Genomic DNA, 17701 nt, shown 5'->3' on the forward strand with positions numbered 1-17701 from the left:
TGTTATTATTGCATCGCGGTCACGTGCAATAACCTATCATGAACAGTACACTCAATATGAGTCCTTAATAAGTTGTGCTAGCAAATCAGTTATCATACAATACTTCATATATGGTTGTGCAAGCATTCATCAGTTCAATGGGAGTGAGCGTTGTTGTGTTAAGAGGCCATAGCCAGTTGCATGAGCAAGCTTATACTATTTGTTGAAGGACCGTGTCAATTGCGTGAGGTACCTATGAGGTACCCGTGAGATTTCAAGGTTTTACATGCCCCTTTCGTATTGCTTCTCAATATGACCAAAGTGGTACATGAAAAATGGCATTTGGCGTACTAGCATGACGATTGATGATGCGTCAAAAGTCTGAATAATATCAAAAGACGACGACATACCTCATTCTCCTTGTGCTTAGAATAATCATTTAGAGTCTTTCAATAAGTTTTCTGTAGAAACATATCAGTATCATATCTGAACTTCACGATAATGACAGAACTGATTGTTTTCTATAACGCTGGAAATATTGGATTCACGCCACCGTAGATATACAAAACATCATCAATTTTAAATAAATCTAGTTACACTACGGTACTGTGAACATTCCCATAGCCTATATTACCTATATAACAAGATTTGTAGCTATCACTGCACGTCATCACCGGCCCAGATCACGATCAAAAATCCACATCAGAAATCGCTAAAACCGGCAAACTTACGCCAAAGTTGTGCCCTCAATACCATAAAGTCCCATTGAGAGTAGCAGCTCTTATACTCAACCATCACATTTGTCCCATAGTTTAATATGTTAAATCGTGTTTTTGTCATCACAATATTTGAATGCGGATATCAATGAAAATTTCAAAAGTCACTTATACCAGATACAATATTTCATAGAGCTTAAACTTTCATACAGCTATTCTGTAAGATGTCTACAGACAACATCATATATCCTAGTACGTCAGATGATTCATTCAAAAGGCCAAATCACGGCTATGATTATACTAAAGGAGCTAAAAGTCATACTACCATCGAATCTTCTTCTATAAACTACCCTACAAAAATCTACAATGATTCATTGGTAGCAAATAGGAAGGAAGTCTCACTCTCCTCAATGGCATTCCTTTTCCAACAGATGATCATTCATTTCCATAAGGATAGTAAAACAGTACATGAATTTGAAGAAAAATTGCTCACAAATGGCTTCCAAATCGGTTCGAAACTGCTAGAATTATTGAACTTTAGGTCATCAATAAACCCCACCAATTCTTCAAGAACTTCGACATTTCTATCATCAAATACAAATTTGCCAACACCTAAGATGCAATCGCAGACAAGCTACGATACTACTTCTGGTAACTCTTCAATCCCATCAAATAATGCCGTTATATCGAAGACTACAACTCAGAACACAATAAGTAACCAAGAAGCTGCTTCTACAAGTCATTATTCTTCAATAGCAAATACAATAAATAAAATGAAACGTCGTGATTTGAAGATTCTAGACATTTTACAATTCATTCATGGTACTCTCTGGTCTTACCTTTTCAATCATGTATCTGACGACTTGGTTAAATCATCTGAACGTAATAACGAGTACATGATAATTGACAACAATCCAGTCCTTACGCAGTTTATAAACAACAACATAAAAAATTCGTGCAATTATTTCATGTGTGGGATTATTAATGGATTCTTGAACAATGCTGCATTTATTTGTAAAGTAACGCCCCATCGTATGCCAACAGAGAATAGCGATGAAAGAATCGTTTACTTAATCAAATTCGACAGTCAAGTTTTGGAAAGAGAAAACCTGAGATTCAGTAGTTAGTATGTATTTAAATATCATTAGATCACGTATGTGTATATATATCTATACAAAAAAAGACTAAACTTAAGCAACAATTTTAAATCGATTTATTGTTTTTCTTGGCCGGTTCTGTTTGGAATACCAGACGGTGGGACATTAGGAAATCCCTGGTTTGGGTTTGGCGGCATCATAGGAAAGAATCTTTGAGCGTTATTAGTTCCATTATTTGTATCATTACCGTCTCTGTCACCGGGGTTATTATTATTTGGTGGTTGCATATGTTGCATCATCATGCCATTAGGAGGAAATTGCATATTACCATTAAAATTCATTGGCATACCTCCCATTGGCATAAAACCTGGTGGTGGTGGAGGCATCATGGGAATAAACTGTTTTAAATTAGCGTCATTAGCATTATTAGTATTATTATCTCCTTCAGTCGTTGAGGAATTTCTTTTATCATTACATTTATTTTGAGTATTTGGCATACCCATAATTGGCATACCCATTGGTGGGTAGCCTTGCATACCTGGAGGAGGAGGTGGGAATTGGCCCATCATACCTCTTGGACCAAGTCCTCCTGGAGGTGGCTGAGCGAAATTTTGTTGTGGCATGCCCATTGGTGGCATCATTAAGCCAGGTGGTGGGGGTGGAGGGGTTGAAATATTTGATCTATCCTCATTTTCTGATATTTTGTTTTTATTTAATAAGCCTTGGAAAAATGTATTTGTTATGGCAGATTGTTGTTGTGGCATTGGCATTTGTTGAGCACCAGAAGGTGGCATTTGGAAGTTTAAGTTACGCATTTGCTCACCATGAGTATCATTTCTTTTGTCACTAGTAACGTTTTCCTTTCTTGCTTGTGTTGGTGTTGGTTTAGGTGTGGTTGAATTTGAAGGAGAATCCTTGAAAAAATTCATCAACCTTGATCCACTTGCTTGCTTGTTCGAAAAAGGTTCACTTACTTCAATATTAGGGGTTCTTGACTGGTCTTTGTTGTTGACGTTTACGTTTTCTGATATATCTTTTGTGGACGATGGAGCGGTAAAGAATGAGGTAAATCTAGAAGACGAGCTTCTTGAAGTCTCTAAACCTGTGTTGATTCCTAATTTCTGTGCAGGTTGAGCGGCAGAAGCAGTTGTAGTAGTGTCTTCAATTGGTTTCAATTCTTCATCGAGTTCATTTGAATTAGAAAAGTTGAAAAAATCTGAGATTACATTTGATGATCCACCAGCTTGTGTGATAGCTTCTTCTTTTGGAGCTTGCTTCTGCCCTGTTGGTTTGGTCTCATTTTCTTCTAATGGCAAACCCTTTTTTTGACGCTCAATTTGTTTCATTTTGGCTTTCCAAGCTTCAAAATCAGCAATGGCATTACCAGTACTTTGAATATCAATATCCAAACCTTCAAAAGTTTCATTGAAGTCTTTATTTTGTGAGTGTTTATTGTGTAATCTTTTCAAAAATTCGAATTCTGATCTATCGTCAACATCCCTAGATGACTGTAAAGATTTGCGTTGATTGTTTCTGAAATTCTTGGACTTACTATTTCTTCTTTCATATTGATGATGACGTCCATTATCACCGGCAAAAGACCTTTGTTTAGAATTACTACCACTTGTGTTACTAGTGTTGTTGTTATGATTGTTAGCATTTCTGTGGCTTCCTTTATGCTCTGAATATTTCAAATGCAGCCTCCAAAATTTCTTCTTTGGTAACATTAGTAGTTTTTCTTCCAAAAGTTTTGATGGTACTTCATTTTTCAAAGCCAATAGTTCGTTCATACTATATACATGTGCTTTGATAACTGTTTTTGGCTTGTAATCAACGATGGAAGTGATGTCTTCCAACTGTATGCTAGGTGTGCTAGCAACGGATGATTTGGAATCTGATGAAGAATCATCAACTATATCCTTATTTTTATTTGTCTTTTCATTTTTGGCTTTTAATTGCTTTAAAAATTGTGCTAAACTGGCATCAGTTCCAGAAGCCTCTTGCTGTTGATCTTCAGCCACTATAGCTGACACTATCGATGGGTCGTTAAATTCCATAGTATTAAGAATGCAGATTGTAACTTAAATACAAATTCGTTATGCTTGTGTATGATTTTTAAATTGGGTATAGGGGAATAGACTATCCTGAAACAACAATAGAAAAAAAGAATGTGTATGAGAACAGTCAAATGCAATGGTTGAAGATATTCAGTAGAATGAATCGATTATGAGCAAATCAATCTATTCTTAGTAAGAAAATACGTGGATTATGGTCCTCTTAATATCACAACTTTTAACAACAGTCTGTTTCAACCGAAAATTTTTTTCTTCGTTTCGTTTCTCTTAATGCTCAAAAAATTTCCGTTTCCGTAGTATATAAAATGGTCATATCGCACGACATACAAAATACCAAATGTGATCAGCAGCGTTTTGGCTGATTAATTGAGGTTGGACGTGTTCTCTGAGGGCTGATAGACATCTGCTGGTGATTTGGAGCGCTCAGCGAGCCGGTTGGATCTGTGTCTGTGCGTAGAGTGTCATGGCGAACTGAGCGATGCTATTGCTGACATCGGACAGAAGTTGGAGTGTGTTGGGAGTGTATTCTGTGAGTGTTGCCGGTTAGCACTTGTAGCAAGTAAACTTGGCTGCAGGAGGGTGTCACAGTTAAAGCGCCACTTGACACTGTGCTTCATTAATGGCACTCTCGACATTGCAGCTTCAGTAGGAAATGCCTCCCTGGCTTAACGCAAGTCCTGGAATTGATCGATACAGGGATCCCAATGGGGAATAGTGACCACGACGATACAAATTCAGACAATTTGGGCCCATTTCCTGTGATATGCGTAATTGTGACTGCAAATGTTACTATCGCTTGCTGTGCGTATAAATGGGGAATAGTGCCTCCACGAGTTAATCAAGCAGCGTGGCAAATATCGTTGCTGCCCATCATCCATAGTCTCGCCGTTTACTCCACAATTCTGTACTGGAGAAACGCTACCATATTCATCCTGTCACCTCCTACGCATATTCAAAACTGAGGGCTCAATCTACTGCTAGAGACCCGCAAAGAGTCCCGCAAATCCCGTGGCATCACATCGACTAACCAGCTGGTTACTTCAAACAGTTTGATTTGCGATGGTCAATGCTACATTTCTCTATATAATATGACAATTCGATGCCAGTCATCATGCTAATTATTATACCTCGGTTTAATAACATGAAAAAAAATACATCATTTAGTTAGCATTTCACACACATATTACAAAGTGAACAGGCTTGATAAAGACAAATAAACTCATGTCTACCGAACAAACTACTTTATTACTTCCTTTGGTTTCTACCGGTAACGTACCACAACTCTCTGTGGACTTGATTCTGCATTCTCTGTCTGATGAGTTTGAATTTGTAAAATCTATCGATTCAACATTTTTACACCCGTTTGTGGGCCCTTTAGATTACGGTATCGACCAAACTGAACCTGTTCTATACACACAATCATCGTTTTTGGAAACTCCTTCTGTCAAGAAATTTTCTACTGCGCTAGAGCTGTTTTATAACAAGTCGAAGAGAGTGTACGTACTACAACAAAGAACACCTACCATTCAAGGTTATTTGAATAATTTCATTAAAGATACATTGATTCCTTTAATAAAAGAGTTACAAATTACAAATATATCCGTATTGGATTCTTTTGGTCCCTTAGATGAAAAGATTATAAAGAGAAAATTACAAAGTAATAATCATAATCATAAAAACATCGATCCATTTTTTTCCATGGGTGTCTGTGAATTACAATCAATTGGTAATCTAGTAAGCAACTTTGATTCTACTCTGAGATTGCAAATGGATCCCGATACGTCTTTGCATTACACCAACTCAATCTTTAAATTCACACCATCAAGTTTAATAGATGAAATTTCCACTGATCAACCAATTTTCAAATTGACGTACCATCTTTTAAATGATCAAAATTTAACGAACCTAAAGGAAGTCAAATACTGTACACTTTTCGTACACGAAGGTGATAATTCGATAGATGCAAAATTATTCTGTGAACATTTACCTGATCTAATCAATTCTTCATCCGATTGCAAAATTACAAAGTTCAGGACACCGATTTCCTGGAAGGGCGTTTATGGATTCAGTGAACTTCCCTCAACGTTCGAAGAAGGCATATATATCTAATCATTGCCTTTTCTTCTGTTATGAGTGTGGCCACACAAGTCTGAAAGAAGAATTTGTTTCAACCATCAAAATTACTGTTTTCAATTGATTCCAAAAGTATACCGTATTTAAAATTATGTATGAACATCCTTCCTCTATATTTTTATCCAACATTTTTGCCTAACTGAGGTTATGTCTATCGCCTCGCCAATCTATGGCGCCGTATTAATCTGGTTGTAGAGGGAAGTTGTTACGCCGACTAACACTTAATTTCGGGCGGGTTTTGCTATTGTACTATTTTTGTATGGTGTGGTCAATTGAAAATCGAGATTTTCATGTATGAAAATTCCGCCTGCTTGGCCAAGTGGTAAGGCATCGCACTCGTAATGCGGGGATCGTGGGTTCAATTCCCACAGGAGGCATTTATTTTTTTTTAATCTCTCAATCGCCTTATTTTTTTGATAGTAGAATGTAACGGAACGCCTTAAAGAGTTCTGTTAAACTCTCTCGTATTGAGGCAGCCGTCTGAAACCGGCATAATTAATGTAACTCGAGAATATCACTCGCTACCGTTCTGTGTTCTCAGCAGTTATATAAAGAGACGGTATATACTGGCATGTAATATGTAAAGTGCTTTTCTGAAGGACGAGAATAAGTATTGAATATAGCCAACTAGCATTAAGTAGGGATAATACTTATTCGCCTACAGATAGAATTGAAGTGATGTAATCGACGTTAGTTTATTAAAGTATATACAGGAGGTCTATTTATGTTTTCTTCGTTCATCAAGCTGCTTTTGAGCGTAAATCTTTGCGGTGAATGGTTCTTCGAATCTTAAAGCGATCTTGTACATGAGATGAACCATTGCTGTGACAATTAAACCTGCTGGTTTGGCAAATAACAGAGTATAGCCAAGAAATGTCAACGTAGACCCTTGGTACATAGGATTATTTGAGACATTGAATGGGAAAGAGGTGACTCTATGATCCATTAATATACCGAAATAATCACCGAGATATGTACCTGTGACACCCAATTGGTACATGGATGTAAGGACGAATACCTGTCCAATTGCAGTGAACACATATCCAAGCATTTTCACGTACAAATTTTGAAATAAGGGCAAAGAAGGTTGCAAACGAAGAGCTTTTTCAAACATTAAATCACGACCAATGCCTAAAGTGAAAATTATAATAGCTAGTAAGTAACATCCTCTCTTTGCGTTACCGCCAGCCAATTTCGTCAAAAAATGTGTAGAATACTCGAGACGGGCCACAATGTTCCAAAACACTGGATTAAATACAATAAATAATAGCGATTTTTGGAAATAACAATCGTGAAAATCAATTGATCCCACTAATTCACTCGCAATCCTCTTGAAATCAACCCCGCCAGTGACGGGAATCGTTTCAATAATCTTTTCTGCTGTCTGATTCATATTTATTCTGGTTATATAAGTAGTATTAGCGACACCAACAGAAACATAGAATAGCGGACCTTATATATAGAAATCACAGCTCACACAGTACTACTTTTTTTTTTTTTTTTGGACAGATGTATTAGGCGATTATTGCCATGCCCTACGTGAGGCCCTCTCTGTTGCCTCACGATTGAGAAACAGTCAAAGTTCATCGAGACAGCGTGTATGCAACGTGGACCGTCCTCTTGCAGTCTTCAGCAGTCTGTTCTTCTCGTACAATGCAGAACTAGACGCGCTTTTCCCTTGTTGTAGCTCAAACCTTTGTATACGTATATCTATCGTGAGGTAAAACTTGGGCTTTATAACGATCAACTCCATCGAAGCCCTTATAGCTTGGACAGGGCCAGTATGGTAATGAGCAAGGAGACGACGACTGGCTCTCCAGAAAGCTGCAGTTTGTCTACGTGAGAAACGAAACAAGCCGGGTGATCAGACACATCAATAGAAGAATAAGCCTGTCCCCATCTCGGGTTTTTTCAATGACATTGCTTTGTAAGCTGTTACTGTTAAGAGTTATTTTATCACTTGAAAACGGAATCAGTGGGTTGTAAGCAGCGATGTGTGCTATGAAAGTATCTCTATATGGTGGTGCCATTACTTCAGTGATTCCTGAGGGGTTTCTAGACGCTTCCATGTTACGTGAAGTTCCTGACACTCAGGAAGTATTTGTTAACAGTCGTAAAGAAAACGAAAGTTTCGTGGATGGACTGGGGATGAATGAAAGTATAGTAGTGGATTTGCTCCAGAGAGTGGATGCTGTTAATGATGATGCAGCTCTCAAAGTCCATATTGAAGAAATTGCATCTCTCAACGATGCTCAAGAGGGATTCCAAGTCTTGAAGCATGATAAGATCAATGGAAACAGTCAATCGTGTATTATTGTAGAGTCTGCTCTTAAATGGGGAAAACAAGATTTAAAAGAAAGCGTCCTCATCTGTGTTGGTTTGATAAGACTAAAGGACGTTGATACGGATGCCTTAATTACTATAAATGTGCCATTAACTCAACAAGAAACTGGACTTAAAAGTGAAACTTTGCCCTCCAGGGCCCTGGCAGCCTACTCATTGCTCCATGACATGATCAAACAGTTCAAAGTCATCGACAACTCTCTCTTTATGCAATAATACTCTTCATATATAAGCATTCATATAAAACGTGATCGCACTATATAATTATTAGTGCATTTTTCAAGCATCAATTATTTTCTTAATACGTGAAAGACGTCGAAGAGAGAGAAAAAAATTAGCTTGATTTTAAGACATTGCTATTTATAAAAAAATCACTCTGTAACTTTTCATAGAGCTTTCATCCCATAATGGCTAAAGTGTCTAGAGGTTTTTGGAACCCCAAACGTTTGGTATGGTTCATCCTATGTAGTATAGTAGCTATCATTTTCGTTGTTAGGTTCTTCAATAATTCAGATAGTACAAATTTACAAAATATTTTACAAAATTTGCCAAAAGAGATCTCTCAGAGTATAAATAATGCTGCCTCCAGACAGAATTCTGATTTGGATATCCTGGCTGAGTTCGAAAGACTTGCAGAAGAGATAGCTCTGAAGCAAGACTATCAAATGCAACAGATGGAGAAACAACGTCGTCTTATTGAAAAAAAGATCAAAGAATTGAAACCGTTACCAAGTGATCTGACTTTGCGTGAAAAATTAGCTTTTACTTTTGAGTATGAGCCAAAGAGAAAGTTCCCTGCTTTCATTTGGCAGACTTGGAAGCTCGATGCAAACCCAAGAGATACATTGTTGAATAAAGAAAATTGGGATGAGAAAAACCCAGGTTTTGTTCATGAAATATTGAATGATGACATTATGCATGCATTTGTTCGTCACTATTACTCAACAATTCCTGAAGTCATTGAAGCTTATAACGTTTTACCTTCACTGGTTTTGAAAATTGATTTCTTCAAATATTTGATTTTATTGGCGCGTGGTGGTGTCTTTGCTGATATGGATACTGTTCCGTTAAGACCTATCCCAAATTGGATTCCAGAGGACATGAATCCAAACGATATTGGGTTGATTGTGGGTGTTGAACACGACGCAGAGCATGGGTCTAACAACTGGAAAAATAAATATATTAGAAGATTACAATTCGGTAATTGGGTCATTCAAGCCAAACCAGGACATCCTGTTATTAGGGAGATTGTTGCTCATATCACGGAAGAAACCATACAGCGTATGCTCGAGGGACAACTGAAAGTTAATATTAGAAATGATTTGAGTATCATGTCATGGACCGGTACCGGTATCTGGACCGATGTTATCTTCACTTACCTCAATGATTATATGAAAAGTGGATTACTTGAAAAGATTACCTGGATGCACTTCCACAAATTAACCAAACCTAGACTTTTAAGTGACATACTTGTATTTCCAGAATTTTCATTTAATGCGCCATACACAATTGAGAATGATGATTTACATAAGGAGATGTACTTCACAACGCATGAGTCAACAAAGTTTTGGAAAGCTGCGCCAAAAGTTGCGAAGTAATCATAATTAGTTGTCGCATATTCTGGCCTTCCAACTTACAAATGAGGATTCCACCAATAATTAATACATAGTACTAATGTTATATACATGTATATAAAGCATATATCAGAGATAAGAATATTTGTGCCAAAATGAAGAAGAAATAAGTGAAATAAAAAAAGACTGTATATAACACGACGGTAAAAGGACAATTAATGACCTCCGCCACCAATCTCAATTGTTGGACCACAACCTAAAGTTTTCTTCAAACTACCATAGATACCAAACTGTAAGGAAGTTAATGTACCAACCATGACTAAACGCGTTGTTAAACCGGCAAACGAACCAACAAAGCCTAATTGTCTAGCCAATTGTGCAAGTAGTCCAACAGTTGATTGCCCAGGGGCTTTCTTTGTCTTGTTCACTTTTGATAGCAAAGTATCGGCTGGTTGAGAAACTATCGCAGCTGCTAAACCAGCAGTTAAACCCGAAAGAAGATTAATACCTGTCAATGCTGTCTCAGATAATCTATCCTTGGGTCCAGTAAATTTGAGATAAAATTCAGAAGCACGTTCAAATACTAGAAACTTGGCAATGTTATATGGAATCTGTTTGAATAAAATAGGGGTGAAACCATTATAAAAAGATCCTACACCCTCCTCTTTCAAAATTCTTGAAAAGCCACCGAATAGGCCATTGGCAAATTGAGGTTGAGAAACCAACCTAATTCTAGTTGCTTCTAAAGGACACAAAGCAATATCAGCAAAAAACTCTGCTATAGCAGCTGATCCCATGTAAACAGAATTCTTGTATTTAGATGCTGTATCATAACCTAATATGTCGATAAACAGTTTCTTGAAGACTTCATATCCACCAAACTTGAAAGCGCCCTGCAAAGAGTAACCCAACAAAGTTGGACCAAAACCAGTCAAAAGTGCTGTAGCGCCTTCTTGACCGATGATTTTTCTAAAGGATGCAACCATGCCCTTATTATAGACATTAGGCTCTAGTTGGATTCTGGTTTTAACAACATCAATTGGTACCATCGAACTATGGGTAGTACCACAACCAATAGCTCCCGCCAGAGCAAACTTGAAGTAATCAGAAGCAGAATATTGAGGAATATTATGAGACATGTGTGGATTTGATTCTCTCTTTGAGTTATTATTTGAAATCTCAACGAGAAGTTCGTATGACTTTTTTGTATCTCATGTATATCGATCGCTTCTTTGATTTCAATTTCGATATCTTCACTTTCGGATTTTCTGTCGATGACAAGTTCCTCAGAAATTATTGGCTAGAGCATGGTGTCAGTAACGAACGTAGCCAGCAAACACTACAGATCAAGGAGTAAAGGCTATAATGTTAGCCCATACTCAATACAGAACATGTTATATGTACCAGAATGATATAAATATGAGTTATCTTGATGTATCTAGTAAGTTCACCATTACTTTACCTAATTTCGGCGTGTGCATTCGTAAGAAACATCTCCATGTTATTCGTAGGTTGTGAATACTGTAACGACCCAAAATAGCAATAAATTCCCTTGTTATATTTGAACAGAAATTAAATATGAAGCTTTTTTCTGCGGCAATTGATGTTAACTGATAGAGGACACAATAAAGTAGAACATACTGTTGAACAGGTCTATATGTAATTGTGAATGAATGTTATATTTATTTTACTGTAGTCTGGTTTAACTACCATTCTAGACAAGAATCATCGAAGAAAGTTTTTTGGAGGATAAATTTGCCTGTTCAGGGAAATCCCTTATTAGAAAGGACGGTATCAGGTGGTAAACGTCATAGATCGATGTAAAAAACTGATATTTGTAGTTTATACACGACGCTTAGTTCTCATTTATGCAAGAGAATATTGTTGAGAGGGTAATTGATATTCTACCATTTTGATGATAAAAAACAGTTTTTGAGGTCATATTCTCGGTTCTTACTATAGAATTCAGTACTTTAAGATCAATAGTCTCCTAGATTAGAGCTATTTATCAGCAACTACGGAACTTTTTAATATGTACCGAATAAATTGTTTTAGAACTTGGTCTAGAATATGCTTACTATCTTGAATTGAATATGAAAACTCAACATGAAAGATCGGTGATCCAAGCACCTTGGAAAAGTATGGAGTCATGCACATTTTCAAAGTATGCCTATATTGCACCGTAAAAAACTACTATTCTTTAAACTGGTTCTTAATTAGTAACCATTCTGAAGCTCATGGTAGATTAGAATCCATGTAATGCCATCCTATGTTCTCTTACACTTGAAGATAAAGAGATCCGTATTCAACTTTCTTCAGAAAAGAATTGTGATTACTGCCTCTTTAGTTAGTGTCAAAAAGGTAATGAGTTCTATTCACTGACATAAATATACCTATGCACTGGCCGACTCGCATTAGAAAATATTAAATACAAGTTATATCTTGTAAACACTTTACATCTCAAGAACGCTAATGGCAATGAAGTAAGCTATAATTGTTAGAAAAGTAATATGATAGGCGATTTCAATGCCGCAAAAACTCAGAATACACTAAGATCTGCATAATGTTACGAGTGATTTATTTCAAAACTGCATCTCTGCACATGACAATACATGCTTTGAATCCGGTGATTGATCATTTTCGATGTATATGCATCAGAAATTGCTTGGAACAGCTCAAATACCTAAAAGCGTGACTTAGTACCACTAGTGGACATATAGGTTTCAAATATATGCTTTTGTTCCATTTACCAGTATGATTTCTCCGTGTAATCGTGCATAAGCTACATCCAGTGGGAAGACATTGCAAGATGCTACCAATTCTCAACTATTGATCTAAACTCAAATTAATAGTATAAATCGCGGTGATAACTCTCAGTTTAGGGGATGTGCACACATATACTCTTATGAGGTCATGTAGCAGTGTATAATAATTATTGCATTATCAATATGCCGCATGAACCCTATTTATAAAATGTTCTGACACCAACAAAATGGCTGCTCTATAAAAAATTCATGCACCGAATTTTGGGAGAACCACCTTTCCTTATATATAAAAAAGAATTATTTACTGTGAACAGACTCGCCGCTTGAGCCAATGGCTGTAGAAGCCTAGCCCATTGATACATAGCAAAAATAATGCTTGATCTCCTTTATTCTTCAACATACAGAAGGGTACATCAGCAGAAAAAAAGGAAAAAGTAATAATGATAAACATTTATTATTCGGTTGTAATCCATTATTGATTTTTCTTGCCTAAGTTGTAGATGGCCGGACCCAAAGGTTAATTCATAAGAACAAGTCGGACTCTCTGGGTTGCTGGCCCCTTTTGCAGTTGCATAACTTGTTTGAATGCGAAACAAGATCAAATTCTCACTGAATCTCTGAAAAAATAGATTACGTGAAGCTTTAAATAAACGATTGAAATTTTTTGAATGTTTGCTCAAGTATTCAATGCCACCCTTGGTAAGTCATCGTTGAAGTATCAGGATCAAACTGTGAGTACTACCTGTGTAAAACGTCCAGACCCTGGTTTGCCAGCATTTATATTCGTACTCTGAAGAAAATGTGTCAGATGAATCCCCAATGGTACCACGGCCTATCCATACAAACTGTGGTTCACCACTACAACTGTTTTTCATTGCATATCAAGTCTTCATCTAATAAAAAGCCTTTGTAAAATCACGGCATCTCAGGCAGCTTGAAAAAGAAGACTCAAATTATTTCAAGGAGCGCAACGCTAACTGTGCACGCATCTCAATTTCTCGAACTAAGACGCTATATAAAACGAAGGAGATCTGCAAACATCTATAGTCGGATAAGCTAACGTACTGTCAACAAAACACTCGGCCTGGAGAAAGATCAACTGGAAGAAGACTCAAGTAATGGTACTCCTGTGATAAATGAAGAACCCTTTTACGACTCTAGTACTAGCAGACGTTTTCACTTCATGGTTTATCCTTGTTGTTAGCCCAAGTGCTATTCATTTTTGCTGTATCACACGTTGTGTACTACTCAGAAAAAAGGTATAGGTGTAGGGGTTTCAACCATGAGACTTTATTAACATTCTTTTGATGTTTTGATCAATTTTTGCCTTGTCCTCGAGCTTTGTCATCCAGCATGACTGCTTATATACTGTGAGTGCAATAGTCCAATTCCATGTTTTGCATGAGCTTCTCTGTAAGAACTACGAATTTGGAGAAGAGACCAATCGACCAGGAGTCACTAGTAGAAAAGAAAACTCCTTCGGGGATTATCAAATCTATAAGAGGGAAACAGGTTGCTTTTTCCATATCCACCTCGGCCCACTGCTATAGCTTTAGCTGGACTTCTTTATCTCGTGAAAACTTTGACCTTTCCATCAAATCTCTCATACCTTCTCTACTATTGGAACTACTCATAGGTGGGATCGTGTACGATACGAAACTTGGTGACAAGATGGGCTTTTTTATGTCGAGAAAAGGTTTGATAGCTTGGTTCGTCGTGCAAGTAACAGTCCTTGTGGGTTTGACTGTTTTACTCATTCACGATAAATTCCCGACTTTGATGTTGGACCTGTGGGTTGAACTATTGTTTATATCCTATCCTGTCTTAATCATCGTTAACGGTGTCAGGAAACTCTCTCCTGGCCAAGATTATGTAGCTGCCACATTGCTTTCTCTCATAATTCCTATGCTATCTTCAGGAGTCATGCTCTTACTTGAATAAGCTATGGAGCACTCATAACAAGAATGCTGGTGTACCGTACTACATTACATATACATATAAAACACTCGCTCTATATTTCTTTAGAGTATAATATGAGATAACACTTTGAAAACTGTCATAATCACCCTGCTCGAAGTAGATCAGGCACCGAATATTCTGGAGAAATTCTGTACGACAGAAAAGACCATATTTGTTTTGACTAATCGAAGTTATACGAACCCCAACAATGAGACTATTCTAAATGATAAAAGAACTGTCATTAAAGGAATAAGCATGCCTCTCTGTCTTCTCTTTTTTTAGATTTATGACAGACGTAAAGTCACAATTTGGATCGTTCTAAGAGCGTCAAAAAAAGAAAAGTGCAAAACATTTTAGGAAGCCAATGATCACAGGACCAGATGTTTATCAATAAGAGGTATTAAACGTTTGCTTGACCACTGATAATAAAGAATGCAGAAGTAAGATATCTCAGAAGTTACTCGAATACAGATACAGAATTGTTACCAATAAGATCATCAACAATACCAAGATGGCAGTGTAAGATGATAAATGAATAAAAATAATAGGAAGCAAAAAAACGAAAATAGCATAGATTATTTTAGGAGAATCAGAAAGATATAAGACTGTACAGTTATCCATGATTTTAATCAGAATGAAGCTTATGCCTGATTAAAAGATAATCTCGTCTAGCTCAGGAAGAACAACAATTATTTCATTCCTTATTTATCCCTCTTTCAGGAAATTAGTTCAGGAGATATTTACAGATATTATGTAGAAAAATGGATTCGTTTTGCTGTCTTTGACTTTACACCTTGGAAAAACTTTGACGAACCCTGCCCTACTCTGAATGTTTTCGCCTATCGTTATCATCTTGATGCTATAAAGGCTTTGGTAAACTGTGTCCCTTTTGTCAAGTGGTCAGAACCTAGGGCCATTGCTCGAAAGTTGATTGGCCCTCAAGATGGTAATGACTTTTACTCAGTATTTAAATTAATATATAATGCGATCCTTAAACAACCTCACAGAGAATCATCCAATACTTTCACACTTAGTGTCGCCGGACAGTTTGCAACTCTCAAACGTCATACTATGTCCTTTGGTTACATTAGGGAGATGCGAAAAAGTCTGGATAATGAATTCGATAAACTTGTGAGATCTTTAGTTAAACATCCGATTTTCCCCGATGTCACTATCGCATTCAATGGCACCCTCAGGAACTCAACTTTGAGTATCTCCGACCATACTGCTAGTGGTGCATGTTCTATTTTTGAAGTTGTTTCTGTTGCATTGATGCCAAACGCCACTACCCAGTGGATGAGATCCCAGGATGCTGCACGTGAGCATGTCAGGAACGCAATCAAATTGACTATTGACAATAATATTGTAGATTACACCAGGTTTTCCTTTGAGATTTACAGAGCTGAGTATTCTGAGCTTTGTCGGCATTTCAAGGGATATTTTTATTGATCCTGCCTTCAACCTTTTCTTCATTCAGTTTACTTACAACAAAAATGGAACGTATGACAATGGGGTCTTGTTCTTGGACAGATTGGCTTCGGGAAAGCTGCTATGGTTTATGTGTATTTTGAGATCATTCATCTTTGGTCTACCTGGAGACGGGATAATCAAGTTCAAATAGATATGCCTCCTAGTCACAGAGGTGAAATCCTGTTCAAGAAGGTGAGGCTGCACTGGTCGAAGTCTGTGCCACTGAAGCTGATGAGGACGACGAGGGAAAAAACACTGACTAGTACAGAGAGGTTAAGAATTTGGGTCAAGAGATATGTAGGAATCATCAGGATGCTCATCTGTTTGTAAGAAGATTTCTTTTTTTAGATAGCAGAAACTTCAGGCTTGTTAATTTGAACGCTTTTAAGACCGCGCAGCCACCCAATGTTGAGTTGAAACAGCATTGTGCTATTAGATCGTTTCGTCAGGCATTAGTATGTTTTGTCGAATTATCTGGTAAGACCTAAAATTACGCTGTTGAGACACATGATCCTTTTAATGCGTGTCAGGCAGGCAGAGCTACACGATCCATAAAAAAGTTCATGATGCAGATCAAGTACATGTGGAAGCTAGCCCACTGATAAGATTCCTGACTCTGAACTTTTAAAAGAATCTGCGCCAGTTGTTCCAAAAGGAATCACAGTTCATACTACAGTATGCTGAATTACTACTACTTTGGAGTGGTGGCTCAGATATACTTATAAGGAGTTTGTTTGTTTTCAATGGGAGAAGAATGTAGGTATGAACAGTTATACTTTTCACCCTATTGAATCGTCCAAAAGCCCGGATCTATTAGCTCTTTTCCATCTCCTAATTGATGGATGTAATGTTCTTTTTACCTATTGGTTGAACAGAAAATAATACGAGTGTATCCGCTTCTTTCTGTCAGTTGACTTCAGTGGATAGTAATACCTTGCTAAAGTAATTGGTAAATGTTGGACAGTACAGATGGCTCTTCTCATAAATGCTTCTAAATTTTTTCCCCGGTGAAAAGTATATTTAAAGGAAACGGTTTGACGTTGCTGATACTGTAAATATCGATCAGCAGAGGAATTCCAACTACAGAGTATAGAAAGAAGCTCATGGAGTTTTAGCGTATAACTATTTTTTATTGGTTTCTAAAAGTAGCAAGGCATTACACGTAGTGAATAATTAGGCTAACGATGGAGCCGTTTGGTAATTCGCGAGAGGATAACATATGTAATACTCGAAAGATAGCAACGTTTGTTACTTGGTGTCGCTAGCTGTGGTATTGTTCGTATGTTGGGTGAAGCCTAAAAGTAAGTTCAACAGAGCTATTGTAGTTGCGAGTATTTGTGCCGCTGCTGTTGTCGGTATTTTAGGTACCTGCCAACTTTATCTGGACTTATACATTGAATATGTACTTGAAACTTACAGAGTGGTGCGTGCTAGATGGTAATATAGGCCTAAAAAGGTTAGATTTGACATATTAGGGATTTCGATGTATTGACGGTTATAGTTGTTGATTTACCGAAATAACGCTACAGTATGTCTTGTCAAGCACCTCTCTTAACACTGTCATTGTATAGTTGCCGTTTTTTTCATTCT

The 17701-nt window shown here is 37.2% G+C and overlaps 8 protein-coding genes and 1 non-coding gene across 9 annotated transcripts; 6 read left to right on the forward strand and 3 right to left on the reverse strand.

The window, feature by feature from the left end:
- Positions 1 to 919: 919 nt before the first annotated feature.
- TRS31 (TRAPP subunit TRS31) lies at positions 920 to 1822 on the forward strand (the record flags this gene model as incomplete). The annotated part of the gene is made up of 1 exon (XM_003959695.1): positions 920 to 1822. The coding sequence occupies one exon, from the start codon at positions 920 to 922 to the stop codon at positions 1820 to 1822; it is 903 nt and encodes a 300-aa protein (XP_003959744.1).
- Positions 1823 to 1908: 86 nt separating this feature from the next.
- On the reverse strand, positions 1909 to 3849 carry EAP1 (Eap1p; the record flags this gene model as incomplete). The annotated part of the gene is made up of 1 exon (XM_003959696.1): positions 1909 to 3849. One exon carries the CDS (start codon positions 3847 to 3849, stop codon positions 1909 to 1911), a length of 1941 nt encoding a protein of 646 aa, XP_003959745.1.
- A 1239-nt stretch (positions 3850 to 5088) lies between these two features.
- Positions 5089 to 5976, forward strand: ADD66 (Add66p; the record flags this gene model as incomplete). The annotated part of the gene is made up of 1 exon (XM_003959697.1): positions 5089 to 5976. One exon carries the CDS (start codon positions 5089 to 5091, stop codon positions 5974 to 5976), a length of 888 nt encoding a protein of 295 aa, XP_003959746.1.
- A 329-nt stretch (positions 5977 to 6305) lies between these two features.
- KAFR0Ktrna11T lies at positions 6306 to 6377 on the forward strand. The gene has a single exon. It is a non-coding gene; the product is annotated as a tRNA-Thr (tRNA).
- A 341-nt stretch (positions 6378 to 6718) lies between these two features.
- On the reverse strand, positions 6719 to 7393 carry OPI3 (bifunctional phosphatidyl-N-methylethanolamine N-methyltransferase/phosphatidyl-N-dimethylethanolamine N-methyltransferase; the record flags this gene model as incomplete). The annotated part of the gene is made up of 1 exon (XM_003959698.1): positions 6719 to 7393. The coding sequence occupies one exon, from the start codon at positions 7391 to 7393 to the stop codon at positions 6719 to 6721; it is 675 nt and encodes a 224-aa protein (XP_003959747.1).
- Positions 7394 to 7992: 599 nt separating this feature from the next.
- Positions 7993 to 8559, forward strand: MOG1 (Ran GTPase-binding protein MOG1; the record flags this gene model as incomplete). Its single annotated transcript, XM_003959699.1, has 1 exon — positions 7993 to 8559. The coding sequence occupies one exon, from the start codon at positions 7993 to 7995 to the stop codon at positions 8557 to 8559; it is 567 nt and encodes a 188-aa protein (XP_003959748.1).
- A 191-nt stretch (positions 8560 to 8750) lies between these two features.
- Positions 8751 to 9941, forward strand: HOC1 (alpha-1,6-mannosyltransferase; the record flags this gene model as incomplete). Its single annotated transcript, XM_003959700.1, has 1 exon — positions 8751 to 9941. One exon carries the CDS (start codon positions 8751 to 8753, stop codon positions 9939 to 9941), a length of 1191 nt encoding a protein of 396 aa, XP_003959749.1.
- A 191-nt stretch (positions 9942 to 10132) lies between these two features.
- On the reverse strand, positions 10133 to 11056 carry MIR1 (Mir1p; the record flags this gene model as incomplete). Its single annotated transcript, XM_003959701.1, has 1 exon — positions 10133 to 11056. The coding sequence occupies one exon, from the start codon at positions 11054 to 11056 to the stop codon at positions 10133 to 10135; it is 924 nt and encodes a 307-aa protein (XP_003959750.1).
- A 3018-nt stretch (positions 11057 to 14074) lies between these two features.
- Positions 14075 to 14623, forward strand: KAFR0K02600 (uncharacterized protein; the record flags this gene model as incomplete). The annotated part of the gene is made up of 1 exon (XM_003959702.1): positions 14075 to 14623. One exon carries the CDS (start codon positions 14075 to 14077, stop codon positions 14621 to 14623), a length of 549 nt encoding a protein of 182 aa, XP_003959751.1.
- Positions 14624 to 17701: the final 3078 nt, after the last annotated feature.

This window comes from Kazachstania africana, chromosome 11 (genome assembly GCF_000304475.1).
Source record: "Kazachstania africana CBS 2517 chromosome 11, complete genome".
NCBI classification, from domain to species: domain Eukaryota; kingdom Fungi; phylum Ascomycota; class Saccharomycetes; order Saccharomycetales; family Saccharomycetaceae; genus Kazachstania; species Kazachstania africana.